This window comes from Solenopsis invicta, chromosome 6 (assembly GCF_016802725.1).
Source record: "Solenopsis invicta isolate M01_SB chromosome 6, UNIL_Sinv_3.0, whole genome shotgun sequence".
Taxonomy (NCBI): domain Eukaryota; kingdom Metazoa; phylum Arthropoda; class Insecta; order Hymenoptera; family Formicidae; genus Solenopsis; species Solenopsis invicta.
Window position 1 is genome coordinate 854,591 of NC_052669.1, and position 16,663 is coordinate 871,253.

At 29.9% G+C, this 16,663-nt stretch overlaps 2 protein-coding genes across 3 annotated transcripts; one reads left to right on the top strand and one right to left on the bottom strand.

Moving 5' to 3' along the window:
• Positions 1–9,372: 9,372 nt before the first annotated feature.
• Positions 9,373–12,515, bottom strand: LOC105205197 (developmentally-regulated GTP-binding protein 2). Of its 2 annotated transcripts, XR_005575035.1 has the most exons (6): positions 12,266–12,515; positions 11,783–12,090; positions 10,766–11,196; positions 10,473–10,674; positions 9,723–10,011; positions 9,373–9,559 (listed from the first exon to the last, which is right to left on the bottom strand). XR_005575035.1 is itself a non-coding variant. In XM_011174488.3 (5 exons), the coding sequence occupies exons 1-5, from the start codon at positions 12,327–12,329 to the stop codon at positions 9,925–9,927; spliced, it is 1,092 nt and encodes a 363-aa protein (XP_011172790.1). In that variant the 5' UTR covers positions 12,330–12,515; the 3' UTR covers positions 9,710–9,924. The 2 variants fall into 2 exon arrangements, 1 of the variants encoding a protein (XP_011172790.1); XM_011174488.3 differs by lacking the exon at positions 9,373–9,559 and having other exon boundaries at positions 9,710–10,011.
• Positions 12,516–12,532: 17 nt separating this feature from the next.
• Positions 12,533–15,827, top strand: LOC105205198 (eukaryotic translation initiation factor 3 subunit L). Its single transcript, XM_011174489.3, has 3 exons — positions 12,533–12,745; positions 12,853–14,313; positions 15,470–15,827. Exons 1-3 carry the CDS (start codon positions 12,725–12,727, stop codon positions 15,602–15,604), a joined length of 1,617 nt encoding a protein of 538 aa, XP_011172791.1. The 5' UTR covers positions 12,533–12,724; the 3' UTR covers positions 15,605–15,827.
• The last annotated feature ends 836 nt before the right edge of the window (positions 15,828–16,663 follow it).

Genomic DNA, 16,663 nt, shown 5'->3' on the forward strand with positions numbered 1-16,663 from the left:
TAATGTCGTCGCTACAGGAGCTTAACTTGTTAGTTACTATAATGTAGCAAATGCAGCAAAAAATTAAGGTTTGCTGCTAGAATCAAATATACAGCGTCTTATAACCAAAATTGTGATTCAAATATGCAGTTTTATGCATGTAAGATATTAAGAAATTGCTGCAACTTTTTTAATTATTATGTTAAAGCACACTTTTAATTTTAGCTAATAAAGTTGTACTTTGCAGCGTATTTTATCTTTTATAGTCAACTTTTAGCAATGATAGAAATATTTGAATATAGCTTATACTGATATTTAGTTGATATTTCTAAGTTATTATTTCCCTGTACAATATTTTTATATTTCGTTTTATCCAAATCTGAATTTACTTCTTTTATTTACTTATTTCATTTGCTTATCTCATTTAATCTCTCTCTTGCTTATCTCATTTATCTCTCTTAATTACTTCTCTTCTTCTTAATTATCTCTTTGTTCCATATAATTTTTGTGTATACAGTTTGATATTTCAGAAAAATGACATTTTGCTGTTAATAAGATAAATTTTGCTAAACTAATTCGTCCGGATATGGAACAGAGAGCGAGAGTGTGGACTCGCGAACTCTTCTCTCTTCTGATCCGTTTCGTTTGAAGCTGAAGCCTAAATAAACGTATTCATACGACCTAAATAATTCCAATACCAATGTAAATTTTAGAAAATTAAAAAGAAATATGTGCTTATAGAGAAATGATTTTTTATCTGAAATATAAATTAAAAATTAGAGGACAGCATTATGTTAGCAACTATTAACTATTATAATTGAAAGACCTTTTTTAATTAAATTATGTTTAAATTATATACAAAATATAATTACGCGAAATTATAATCTAAATTTTGAAAGGATCGTGTGTGTATAAATACTAAATTTCAAGTATAATAGGACATAAAATGTTCAGCCTTTCGTGTCTTTCATTACACTATATTTGCTATAAAGAATTTTCATTTATTATTTTTAAAAAAATTTAATTTTAATTTTTTATAAATAATGTTTACAAATCTGGTGAATAAATATGGAATATGAAAATAACATTCAATCAATCTCTAGAGATGTATTTTTTTTTGTTAGTCGGACAATCATCAATGTCTTCAGCTATATTATCAAGACTTGGTTCTAACTGTAGCGTTAAGAACTAAAACGAGAATTACAGAAATGAAACGTTCGCCTCGAGAACGAGGAGCGAAAGCAACGCGCTCGATCATCATCGGGCCGGTCGATCGTCTAACTGTAAATACCGAGCAACTTCTTCCTGCAGACGGCATAGTAGTAGCTACTGATGGATCGATCATATACCGCCAGCATCCGTTCTGTCTAATGCCCAAAGCGACGACGCTGGATTTTTATGCGACACATTCCTGTTTGTGGAACGCCGGACGATTTCACGCTTCGAGACTATTCCCGATGGTCTTTGTAGATCCGATACACACGGTGTCCATCGCGGTATATTTCGTCCACCTATAGGAAAAAATTTCCATAATTTAGAGACGAGAAGAATCCAGAAAAAAAGAAGAAATTAAATTTTATTAGAATGTATAGGAGAAAGTTTATTCTCCTTCATTCGAAAAATTCTTCTTTTTCTTTATAAGTTTTACTAAACTTGGGATGTTACTTATATTTTCTTTATTACATTTTAACATATTTTTCTTAATAAATTATTCACAAAATTATAGTTTTTACACTTTCAAAAATCTTTTTACAATTTTATTTTTTACAATTTTTTTGTCTACTTTTAAATTGTAAAGAATTAACATTATTTTAATGTAAACAAAATTTTATTAAACGTTATTTTAAGCTATCAAAATTTTAATAACAAAAATTATACTAAACTTAAATTAGCGGTTTGATAAACATTCACTCGTAGTAACTCTGAAGAGTTAATAAACGATGTAATAGTACGAAAGCTATCTCGTTTCTATTGTCGTGATAAATGATAAGAATACATAAAGGTCAGACAATAATAAAACGCGATTGTACTCTAGCGACATAATCTATGAGATGAACAATAATGATGTTCGATTAACTCACAATCGGATTAATCATGATGATATCGCACACTTAATTAGTTGCAATTGCAGAACAATTTTAGAATTCTGTCATTGTAACTAATGATGCAATTGTTCTAATTTTTCATACATTTCCAGTCTACTTCCAACACTTGACCAATCTAAAAAAAAAAAAAAAAAAAACAAAAAGAACAAAAAAAAACGATCACGATAGACGTATCGTATTACAATACATTTTTATTATTATGTTTATTATTATATAGAGTGTTTGGCAACAAGTGAAAGAAAATAGAAATAATTCTAGATGATAAAATCTTGATCAAAAATCAAGAAAAAGACTTTGTTTTTTTATTATAAACGTTTAAATATTCACGTGTTTTAGGCACTTTTTACATAAATATTTAAACAATTTTATTATTCTTTTGATTTTTATCTTATTTTATCATCCTTAAATTTTTGGTTATCAAAAATTTTGTATGTGAAAAAAATGTTATGATAGAAATATCTTTATCGTATATACATATCTTATCATTGTATTTAAGTATCTCATTTTAACATTTATATAATCGAAAAGTAAATTCAAAGCCGAATATTCTTTTATTATTTGAAAAAGTACTTATCTCTTTGAATAAAATTTTGATAATAAAAATTAAATTCAGAAAAAATTTAAAGACTTACTATCACAAATAAAAAAATTCTTTAATCAATATTAGTAGGTCTAAAAATATATATATCGGCTTAAATTTAAAAGAAACCAAAAACTACTGAGATTTGTAATTCATCCTTTATTCTTTATATCAAATATTCACTCAACAGCAAAATTAAAAAATCACCTATTTTGATCCCGAAAAGTAGGCTAAGTTAAATTAAATTTTAAAAGTAATTTTGTAAAAAATGATTATAATGAAATGTTCCCAAATGCATTTTATAACTTGAAATCTCTACTTTTGAGATTCTTATTTTAATAAACAAATTATTAATTTTTTATAAAGCTACACGGATACAAATGATGATGCATTAAATCTCAACATTTTTTATAAATGTTGCAATTTTACAACGTGAATTAAAAATCACATACAAATGCGGTTTACAGTGTTCGAAAGCATGACTAATTACCTTTAATTTTTGTACTCGACAAATGTACATTTTTTTCTCTGAAGTACTCAACATTAAAACAAAAAATGATCCTTTTTGTTCAATGTTAAATCTTCCTGGGATTATTTTAAAAGATGATGCTTTTATGTGTCGAAAGCTATACATCTTTAGTTTTAATTAATTTACCCACTCAGTATTGTGCAATTTTTTGTCACTGAGTTACTCAATATTGAATTATAAAAATCATTTTTGCTTTAATGTTGAATAACTCGGTGAAAAAAGAATCACACAATGTTTAATAAGTGCACAAATTAAAAGTAAAGATTCATGCTTTCACAAGCTCTAACCGCATTTGTATATGATTTTTAATTCGGATCATGGAACTTTGCAAGGTTTATAGAATGTTCTTAAATTTAATATATTTTTTTATTAAACTTGTGGAGTTCCACAGCGTGAACTAAAAATCGCATATAAATGAAGTTTACAGCGTTCGAAAGTGTCTTTCGAATCTTTATTTTTAATTAGCATACTCGACGAACGTTATACAATTTTTTTTCTCCAAGTTATTCAAAACTGTTCCTTTTTGCTTCAATATTAACTAATATGGAGGAAAAAAATTATATGCTTATTCAAGGGTGCAAATTAAAATTAAAGATTCACGTTTTCGAACGCTGTAAAGGGCATTTTTAATTCATGTATGCGATTTTTAATTTATGTCAGAACTTCATAAAAATTGTAAAAAATTGTTAAATTTAACGTCACCTTTTAATCCATATAGTTTCATAAAAAATCAGTAAACTATTTAATAAAATTCCAATCATAAAAATACATTTTAAGCTGTAAATTTTTTTTGGAACATTTTATTATGATCATTTTTTACAAAGTTATTTTTAAAATTTATCTATTTTTAAGGATGATCTCTTAATTTAGCTGCTTTCATAAAAATGATGAAATTTTCCTACATAGTGTCAAACTTTTGTCAATTATGAAAGGGTATCTAAATCATTTAACTCAGAATCTACTGCCAAGATTAATATTTATACTTTGAATAAATTGTATACATATAAAAGTTGTATTTATAATATCCTACTTTTATTAAACAATACATTTTTATAATTTATTTACTTTATTCATTATTATGCTTTTAAAGCTTTCATGGATATTCTCTTCAAGAATGTTAAGAGGTTTATAAGTTGTTTCCTTCTTGATCCATTGTTAATGCTAATGTTTCATAAACATTGCAGTTCTTTATTTGTTATTATTTTGTATTTTTATAATATTAAAATTTTAAAATTAATTGCAAAAATGTCAATTTTTCCGTAAAAATATTTTAAGTATTCAAGATAATTTCTACAAAATTTCATTGCGATTCTGAATTTAATTAATAAATACATTTAGTTTATTTACAAAACAACTAATATCTGCATTACAATAAAATTTTACATAAATTATCTAGAATACTTGATGTATTTACATTTAAAAATTTTAAATTTTTGTCACAATTTCTTAATATATATTTCCATTAGAGCACATTTTTACTTCTTATTAAAATAAGTGATAAATTTAATTCCTGTCATTTCTTCATCTTTAAATTTGATTTGTTTCGAAGAGAAGATGAATGAATACCTTAATCAAAGTAATTTCCTCCATTTTCTACTACTTTTTCCCGTCTCTGCGACAAGAGGGCAATCTCATGGTGGAACGCGGTGTCTTCCGAGGCGATCCATTCATCCCCCCCTTTTTTGACTTCTTCGTATTTTCTGCAGATAATTTATATGGTAGCCATCTTCCTTCCTTATGAATTTTTCCCATGACATGCAAGCGTTTTGAGACGGCCATTGGAGTAACATTTAACTGTTCCGACAACTCTAAAAGCGTTTGGGCTGGATTCTCATCGAGCAATTCTTGCAGCTTGACATCTTCAAATTTTTTCGGCTCTCCTGGACGTTCTTTGTTTCTCACATCAAAATCACCGTTTCGGAAGCGTTCAAACCAAACTCTACATGTTCTTTCCGATGGAGTTTCATCATCATATACTTCGGATAATAAGCGATGCGCTTCAGCTGCGGTTTTCTTAAGGTCGAAGTAGTGAAGAAGCACATGTCGGAAAAACAGCTTATCGCGATTCATTTTCAGTCGATTGGAAAATGTCTTTGGCGTCGAGAAATCTAATCTATGAGGATTGAATCACTTTCAGCAAGGTCTAAACTACAAAAGACATATGACTTCATCGTTAAAACTCGCCAGCGTTGGAGCTAACACCTTCTAGTAGCGAGCGGCAGGAATTAAGTTTATCACCTAATTTTTGATCCAGAAAAAAAATCACTGTAAAACTTTTTGTATTACTTTCAAGTGTAATATAGAACAATCTGCAATTTTGACATAATTTTAAAAATAGATGTAATATATCCTTAAATAAACATATTATAATATAAAAAGAAAAATATGTTTGGAATAATTTACCTCATGTAATAAGAGATATATTAAAAAGTAAAGAAATTAGAAATTAACAAGAATCTTGAAAATATTCGCGAATGTGCGTTTTAATCGGACTTTTTGTCGAATCTCATTACTTCTGATTTTTTATCTCGAATATTTTAAGTATTTATATAGAAAAGTTTAGACTTTTGCCATCATTTTTTAATATATTTTCATTAGAGCACATTTTTTCTTATTAAAATAACTTTTTATCTAGATAGAAAATTGTTATAAAATCTTTTATATTACTTTCAAATGTAATATAGAACAATTTATAATTTTTCCTAATTTTTTCATTATTTAAAAAATAGATGTAATAGAGCCTTAAGATCCGGTGCGAATCGCTCGCGTGGATCATCGAGCTCTTGGATTCGCACCGACTCTCCATTCTGACTGGAATATGGGATTTGGTGTCACAACGAGGCAGGGAAGTAGTCCGCGGCTACGTGAATTAGTAATCAGGATGTGTGTCTCGCGCGCGAGTGGCGAACGCATTTTCGTATACGCATACGCACGCTCGCTTGGAGGGGCTGGAGAACGGGGCGAGGGAGTGAAACAAGAGAAAGAGTGTGAGAAAAGAAAGAGAGAGAGGATACTAGATTAAAGAAGAACGCCAAGTGGTGGTACGATTCGCACACACGCATTCTTCGCGGTGTCGTCGTGCCGCGGGAACGCCATTCATTATTCATTGATTCGCGCGCGAGGATCGCGAAAACGGGGAGAACCGCTGCCCCCGAATTCCCCGAGTGGAAAAATCGAACTGCATACCGAGCGATTTCCGCATCTAGTCTGGTTATGCAACGTGACGCCAATCATATCATGCAGTGACCCAGCAAACGAAAATAAATTTAAACGAAGTGAAAATTGCAATTCATTTGAATTTATCGATATATAAGTTTGCGCTTCAAAGTGTCACAGAGTTATTTTTAGATTCAATGGATTGAAATACGAAATGGGCTATTCATCATTTTGAATTCGGATGGATTCATGTCCCCATTATATTATTTTTGGATTCAAATCAATTAAAATACAAAATTAGCTATTCATTATTCTAAATTTGGATGTATTCATGTCCCCATTATATTATTTTTAGATTCAAATGAATTAAAAAAATTTAAAACGTGAATTCGAAAGCGTCAATTATTTTTATCTGTTTCAATTCATTTTCGTTTGCTGAGGAAGAGGCTAGTTGACTAACTTTTCATATTTTAATTTAAATTTTATTAATAAAACTGAGATTTATTAAAAAAGAAACTTATTTATTAATACATTATAGGCTATCTAATAATATTTTAATAGCAATTCCTTAACAGCACAAATCTCCCAAAAACGCCCATGGAACGTCCACAGGATATTCGTACGTCCTCAGGATGTCCCTAGGACATTCCCTGAATGAAGTATGCTGTTTAGGGAAATGGAAATTAAAAACTGATATAAAAAATTATCAGTAAACGGATTTAAATAAATTGAAAATTTGTAAAATCCATTTCAATTCATTTCAATTCATTTTGAACTAAAGAACAACAATTACGTCATTTCAATCCTTCCACATTATGAATTGAAATGGATTGCATGACTCGCGAAAACTTTTTTTGAATTGAAAGAATAAGATAATCCCGTACTTTCAATCTCACTTCATGGATTAAAATGGTCTTAAGAAATTTTTAAACTTTAATTTGGCTAAAACATATTTGAAAAGTCAAGTATTTAGATTCGGCAATGATTATACTATACAAATCCATTTTTATTCATTTTAGTTCATTTTCGTTCATATTCGGATTAATGTTTGTTAAATACGTTATGTCTCAAATACTCAAGCAATAATTTGACGTCATATGGACGACCAAACGACATGGATATCTATTCTTCAGACATGGATGTCTATTTGACGTAGCAAACACAACTTGAAGATATTGCAGAAACGTCTTTTCTACGTACAATATCGCCTAAGGACATTTAATAAACCCAGCAAACGAAAATGGATTCAAAATATTTAAAATGGTAGATTGGTATTTTAATTATGACCGCCTCAATAAGGATATTTCACGTCTACGTTTACCTTACACACTTATATTTGAATGTGTAGTGTGAACATAGACGTGGAAAATCCTTATTGAGGCGGCCATATTGGACACGAGTTAAAATCCCAATAGAAATGGATTCAAGAATTTGGATTTGGCAATAACCACACGAATTCATTTCTATCTAATTAAAGTTAAAGAATTCTTTGAAACCATTGTTTTAATCCATAAAGAGAGAGAGAGAGAGAGAGAGAGAGAGAGAGATTGAACTTCTATTGAAATTCTATTTTTTTCAATCCAAAAAAGTTATGCGGTTCATATAATCCATTTTAATTCGTAAAACGGGATTGAAATAAAGTGATTTTTACTTGTTTAATTTAAAAAAAGTTTCGTTATCCAATCCACTTTAATCCATAACATAGGATTGAAATGACTTAATTGCTGAATTTTAATTCAAAATGTATTTAAATGAATTATAATGGATTACAATTGTTTTCAATTCATTTCCGTTTACTGAGAATGTCGGCACTGTAGGCAGAACATAGAAACACTTCTTTAGATGCGTTCCGTTTCATGCATAATGCTCATGATGTATCATATATACTTGTTCAACATTAATCGAACACAAGGATAAATAATGTGCACACATTATGTGTGAAACAGAACGCACTTTTTATAACATCCTTTAGACATGCGTATTGTCGTTATTGCATTAAAAAATATATATTATAATAATCTTTTCTAGGTATATAATAATAATCTTAATATATTTTGATACAGTAGAACTAAAAAAATTTTACTATCAAAATACATGTGATTTACTTATTTTAAAGTCCAATTCTCCAATTTTAAGGACTTTTAACTACAAAAAAAAAAAAATCTTGTTTCAAAACATTCTTTCATAAATAAAAATTTAAAACGTTTCATAATGTGCATTTTTTATTCTATTGCATATTGTATAGATTTTATATTTACGAAAAACACAACTTTGCCGTGACCTTATCTGTCACTACCATCTATTGACCTTATCGCATGTTATCACGTACGAGATGTCCTTTGGACTCTGGAAGTCGTTTAGACTATTATATAACAGAACATGATATTTCAGAATTATTATACAGATATCCATAGACCTAATGTAATAAACTCTAATATTATTTAAAATCCTTTATTAGTTAATAAAATTTAAATTTAAATAAATTTAATTTTAACAATAAAAAAACATATTGATAACATCCCTTGGACATTCCTAAAATGTAAATATCAGCAAATATCTTTATTATTTCCCAAGGACGTCATTTAAACGCAAGCTATTCATTTAACTTACGTACACTAAAGAATTAATAAAATTATATAAAATAATACTGTTAAAATATATAAAGAAGATAATCCGTAAATTTCTTAGTATTTTTTAAGAGAATACCTGTGGTTATCTTAAAAATGTGAGTAATAATTATAATTACAATAAAAATATATAAAATTATGCGTTATTACAAAAATGATTACTTGTATTTTTACTTGTTTAAATATATCTTTATATTAAAAAATTAAAATATTTTATTTATAGTTTTTATGTAAATATACAAATATTATACTATATAACGTAATGGCAATATTACACATATTATATTTGTATTTTTACATTCATATATATGTACTTTAAGAAAAATATACTTCATCAGCGAATTATTACGCCAGTATTTCTATAAACTTTAATTGTAAATTAGCTTTTGCAAAACGTTTATTATATAAAAATTTTATTTATAAATTATGTGTATGTGTAACTCTTACATGTACACTTTTAACGAGTCCCAAAATTACTCATTACAATAGTTATAATTTGATAGATGTATATGATATATTCTCAGATTTGATTTTAAAATAAATTTGTTTCATTTTCCTTCCTTCTCCCTCCTCTTCTCTTAAGCTGAAAGAAAAACTTCTTGAGAAAAGTTTCTCTTTTTTTTATATAAAATGTGTTATTTTTTATTACTCTAATTAAAAATTATCTGTGTAATAAATAATAAATTCATATATTTCCTTCGTACTTAAATATAAATAATTAACATGAGTTACATATTTGTTCTTACAAATTTTATTGGAATAAGTTCTGCAAACCACAAGCTTCTTAAAATAGGTAATTTAAATACATTCATCCTAAAACCGTCGAATTTCACAGTTTTGTCGGAGTAGTAGTTTGCTCGCTTACTTTGTTGTACATAAAAGGCTAAGTAAGGCTTATATTGCTATTCACATTTCCTTACGAACGGCTTTGTAAATTTTTGTTGGAATTTATTTTTTCATTATTTGTACGACGTCTTCATCGTGCATCACATGCTGCGATCCTACTCGCTGAGGCGAATACTTGGTACTTGTGCCCTCAAAAAATAATACATAATTTACGCATGTATTTAAAAATTAAATATTCTTAATCATATCAATATAATGCCACTACACTAGTTAATGAACAAATGAAAACTCAGTATCACATTTTTAAATAAAAAATATTTTAATTAAATCTGAAAATTAGATAAAAAAAATATCAATTATAATTTATTATCAAAATATTATTAATTTATTATCAAATATTAGCAATTTATTACTTCAAGTCATAGATTTGTATTCAAAATGTGCTTATATAAAGATGTTAGTGCATTTTTTCGTCATTCTATTATCGTTTATTAGACAAAACAAAGACAAAATGACAAAAAAATGCACTAACATCTTTATAAGTCTGAAAATAAGCTATCATATTTTAATATTTTTTTTAACAATCATGTTTTGATTATTCAGTGACTGGTACAGTGATATACGTAAATATGGATGTAGTAGTGACTTACCCACACAAGAGCATATTTGAATTGTTGGGCAAGAGTACGGTGAATTGCATGACATACATGTTCTACTGTTACCCCTTTCCTCAATATTAAACCGTCGTCAAAGTCAGGTGGTTGCCCAGGTTTTTTTGTATATACTCTTATCAAGCACAAGTATTCCCACAATATTTCCAGCAGAAAATCAAGATTTAATTTCATATTGCAACTATAAAAAATAAAAAATTGCAAATATAACAGAAGACACGAAAATTCTTGCTTGTAAGAGCAAATATTTTAGAGTACCCTTTATATCTTACCTAACTACAACACTATTGGGTTGCCTAGCAATCCGATCGACTTCCTCTATCGATATTTGATCTATTTTATTATATACATAAAGGCAAGGCAAATATACTCTGTTCGCGTTGATAACATCGATCAATTCGTCTGCGCTGTAATCCTCGCGAAACAGCACCTCAGCATTGAAGATTTTATATTCATGTAGAATCATTTGAACTAGCTTCTCATCCACTTTCGTCAAAGGACACGTTGAATTAAAGGCTAAGCCGCCGCCCTTTTTCACTTTGAAATATATATTCGGTTTTTTCTTGTTAAGTCTTATCCCAACTGATTCCAATTCCTTCTCTAAAAGTTGTCGCTGAACGTCCTGCTTAGTTGCATCCAACATCATAAGTACCAAATCCGCCGTTCTAGCGACAGATATCACTTGCCTACCTCGTCCTTTTCCCTATAATAATTTGGAAAAGTCATTTCACTACAGCGATGTCAAAGTATGATTTTACAGAAAATAATTCCTAGGCTGTTTAATCTGTTTACAAGGTGTTAATTCAAATTATATAAAAGAATTTCTTAAGAACTCCTGGATTTTCAAGAATTTTTGGGAGTCAATACTATATAATACTCTTATACTTATTTTTATAGTTTTATTATACATTTTTATTTAGCACATTATTTTTGTAATTATTTTCTAGAATTTTTATAATTAATTTTCTCATCTATTAAAAAAGATCTACAACATGATTAAAAATACTTCATTACATTCAAATTAGTGATGTGGCATAAATTCAGGAAATAATGATTCAAATTCGATTCGTATTTGAATCAGAGATTTGATTTGATTTTTTTCAATTTAACATAAAGATTTCAATTCGATTCCAAACATGCTACCAAAGGTTCAATTCAACTTCACAAATATTTGATTCGCACACCTCTTTTTCATCACTAAGAACTTGTGCAAGTCAATGATTTTCAAAGATAACAAATAAATTCCTAAAAAATCCTAGGTTTTCTCAATAGTAAATACACTGGATTACCTGCGCCGCTCCTTCGATTATACCAGGCAGATCCAGCAATTGTATATTGGCACCTTTGTACTCGATAACGCCAGGGATACATGTCAGGGTGGTAAATTCATAAGACGCCGCCTCTGACTGGGTAGCAGTCAGTGTACTGAGCAGAGTTGATTTGCCGACCGATGGGAAGCCAATTAGTGCGACTCTGGCATCGCCCGATTTCAGCACGTCGAAACCTTCACCCTTCTCTGACTTTTTCGCCGGTTCCAAAAGCTGGGATCTGTATTTAGCGAGCTTTGCCTTCAACAAGCCCAGATGGTACTCGGTGGCTACAATCACAAGTTTTGCAGAGTGTAGTTTACAACTACCTTGATCACATTGAAATCTCCTTGGCTGTTCATGCTTTTTTATTTAATCGTTGCATCACAGCCGCAATATTGAGAAACTATGCGAACGAGCAGGTTAAGAAGAAGACAACGTGATATCAATTTAATCGTTGCTCACCTTTATTTTTCTGCGTGCGCGCAATCTCCTTCTCAATTTCCGAGATCTTTTCCAGGATTCCCATTGCAAAACTGAACTCTTAATACAATAACGTATTTATTTTACATTTACCGGGAAGGGATCAACAGCAATTTCGGCTGACGCGTGCAATGATGATAATTTGGTGACAGTGACAGTAGCGCCAATCATTTATGTGTATGTGTAACTTTAAACTGTGCCGACGAGTAGAATTTTCGAACGCAGTCTTGGCAGTGAATTTTGGAACGCAGCTATAACTTCAAATGGCGTTCCGTATTCCGTTAATTCCGTATACTACATGAATTTCCTCTATTGACGCTGCTCATAGTTCTTACTTAACCAGTGACTTTTGGTAAAGCCGACCAAAGCCTATTAAAGTCGACTCGTGGCCGTAAAAGAAAAGAGGTTATATTTCTTTTTGTTCATCCTATTTCCAGCAGGATGTACGACGACTACAATGAGGTATTTGTTCTCTTGTCTGTTTCTAATTTTATAACCCATCGGAGAAACCACATGTAATTCTCAACTCTAACTCCTGTTTGATCTAATTTATATACGCTTTTCCACAGTACGACGCTTATGATGACTATGGGCCACCAGACGCTCACGATCAGTATGAGCGACCGAGCTATCGGCAAGTGCCCGAAGTGGTGCGCAACTTTCTGGTGTTTCTGCGCAACTGCATCAACGAGGGCATGATCTTTGAGATCCAGAATCTGTACGAAAATTCATTTCCCAAGATTTCAGAGCAGCTGTTCGACAAGTCACCATGGCCGGACGCGTCCACTATTGCCCATATAGTCGACAACGACGCAGTGTTCCTCACCCTCTACAAGGAGCTCTATTATCGTCACATATACGCGCGCATGCAAGGTCCCACGTTGGAGCAGCGTCTCAACTCCTTTTATAATTACTGCGATCTTTTTAATTACATCTTACATCCTGACACCCCGGTGCAGCTGGAACTGCCCGATCAGTGGCTGTGGGAGCTCATCGACGAATTTGTGTACCAATTTCAGTCGTTCGCCCAGTATCGTGCCAATCTGTCCAATAAGACGCCAGATGAGATCGAAAATCTCACTGCGCACAACAAAATCTGGGATGTTCTGTGTGTACTGAATGTCCTGCATTACCTGGTCGACAAGTCGAAGATAAAGAGCCAGTTGGAGGTGTACGCGAGCGGTGGCGATCCAGATTCTGTAGCTGGTGCCTTTGGCAGGCATTCCCTGTACAAGATGCTCGGCTACTTCTCGCTCGTTGGTCTTCTGCGACTGCATTCCCTGCTGGGCGATTACTATCAGGCCATCAAGGTCTTGGAGAACGTGGAGCTTTACAAGAAAAGCGCGTATTCCCATGTACCTGGTTGCCAAATTTCAACTGCATATTATGTAGGCTTTGCATACATGATGATGCGCCGTTATGCGGACGCGATCCGAACATTCTCTGGCATCCTGCTGTACATTCAACGTACGAAGCAGCTCTTCGCCACGCGCAGCTACCAGAATGATCAAATCAACAAGCAAACTGAGCAGATGTACCATCTGCTTGCCATTTGCCTGGTACTGCATCCACAATGCATAGACGAAGGTTTGCAACAAGCACTGCGGGACAAGAACTACCACGAGAAAATGTATAAGATGCAATACGGTGATCTCACCGAATTCGAGAATTGTTTCGTGTTTGCATGCCCGAAATTTCTATCCCTGACACCGCCAAATCCGGATAATCCCAATGAAGACTACGTTCGCGAGGCCATCAAGCATCAGACTCAAGTATTCATGGATGAAGTGGTACAGCAAAAAATGTTGCCAACCATTCGTTCATATTTGAAACTTTACACGACATTGCCGCTAAGTAAATTAGCCACATTTATGGGAAACAATACTAGATCAGAGGTTGAGGGATGGGATCTTGACAAGGAAGTTAATGCGCTAACAATCCATTTGTTGTGCTTCAAGCACAAAATGAAGAACATTGTTTGGACAAAAGGCACATCAGGCCTAGACGGAAAATTCCAATCTGGTTCTGAGGTAACAGTTCAACATTATTTGAATATTTTTTTATTTAGCTTATTATTTAAATAAAATTATATTCATTATTTGCATTATTCATATTATTTGTTTTTTATAATATTATTACTAGGGTTAGTAGTAACTAGTTAAAAAGTTAAATAATAAAATTAAAAAGTTAATAACATTTAATATAATTTATTTTTTAAATAATTTAATTTGTAACTGTAACTAGTTATTTTTAAAATAAATACTTTAACTCATTAACTTTTTACTTGAAAAATGTTCTTATCTAAAAAAGAAAAAAGCATTTCCAATTCAATTCTATATAAAATAATATTTTCTTATTATTTTATATAAACTTAATTTATATTAATAAAATTTTTAATTTACTTAATTATTTATATGTACTGTAATTATTTTGTTATTTAAAATAATCTAATTTTAAACGATTATGATATTTTAATTTAATATAAATAATACTTTTAAAAATTGATTTTTACGTTAATTTAATTTTAACACAATTTTTAACTTTTTAAGTTAATTTTTTGTTTAAGCAATTTTTTACGTAATGAAATTAATTTTATAAGTCCTTAATTTTAATTTAGTAGACATTATGTTATTTTATTTGTATTCTAAAAATATAATTTATACATTAAATGACTCAATATAAAGTTCTATGAATTAAATTAAATTTATTTAAATAATATTGCCAATAAGAGTCAGTACAAAGTTTTCGGGTACAAAATACTTAATTTTATTAATTAATGATTGAAAAAGGCATTACTCGATAGCTAAAGCATGTACATTAAAATATGCAAACTTGTCTTTTAAATATTTCAACTCACATACTCAATTCATATATTCTTCATTACTCTCTGCATTATTAATTATTTATTGCCTTTATTGATTTATTCATTGATTTTGCATGTTTGTAACTGTCATCCTGTCTTTTGATAGATAATTTATTTAAGTATATCTTGTTTTTTATGTTTTATACCCTTTTTTTCAGCAATATAAAATTCATTTAGAGAAACTTGATATCAGTTTTTTTTTACCAAAAGTCAAAACATAATTAACTCACATTTCATTTATTCTTCATTGTTATTTTTTAAACAATAAATAAATAGATATAAAATATATTAAATTACTTAAAGAAATCATTTCTTCTTTTCAGTTGGATTTCTATATTGATCACGACATGATTCACATCGCCGATACAAAAGTAGCGCATCGTTATGGAGATTTTTTCATCCGCAAGATATTGAAGTTCGAAGAATTAAATCGCAAATTGCATCATATAAAGATTTAATTTAATTTTAATTGTATTTTTCAATTGTTATTAACCATCTTGGCAGTACGTAAAGAGAAATAAATTTTTCTTAAATAAATAATTCTATTAAATATTTATTGTAGATATTTATCAGCAATTACAATGAAGTGTATATATACTTCGATTAACAGTAATTTGTAAGGTGCATAATCAAGGGACATACATCTAAAGGAGAAATTATAACGTTGTGTTTTGATTGATATTTTATTTATTTTTCTTTTAACACAGAGAGTTGGCTACGTATCTACATAGTTAAAGTATATCACAGTATATATTTTTTATGTATTTTTTGACAGAAAAGCAAAATTGCAAAAAGTCCAAGTGTTAAATTTTTCACCAAAAAATCGCGGTATTAGTTTTTTTTTCGAGATAGAAATTAGACGCGGTCGATTGAATTACACTGAATATTTACTAAATGTAAATATGTATTTATTTTGTAAAAGGACAATTGTTTAAATTTAACTATCGGTTTTTTATTGAATAAATATTTATGTACTGCGCAAGTAAATTTTTTTCTTGGTGGCGATAGCCACTTGAATTTATCACTTAATTTAATCGATGCTCTAACATCGAATTGAAAGGCAACTCGAACTTCTCTCTTTTTCTTCCACAGGATTTCTATTTTTTCAATACGAAAAACTTATGCAGGCCATATAACTATTTTAATCCATGAAACGGGATTGAAATAAAGTGATTTTAATTTTTTTAATTTAAAAGGAGTTTTCGCAGGTCATCGAATACATTTTAATCCATAACATAGGATTGAAATGACTTAATTGCTGTCTTTTAATCCAAAATGTTCTGTATTCAAATAAATTAAAATAGATTACAAATTTTTAATTTATTTTTGTTTACTGGGATATCGAAATCGTGACGTTATAAACAAGAGATCACACATAAAAGTTTCCGCCGTAGTATTTGTAAATAAAGAGAATTTAGATAAAACAAAATATTTGTAAAAATGGACTTTGACTATCCTTGACTATCCTACTGACCGCCTAACAGTCAGTAAATTATAGTCGTAAAAAGTACGTAAAG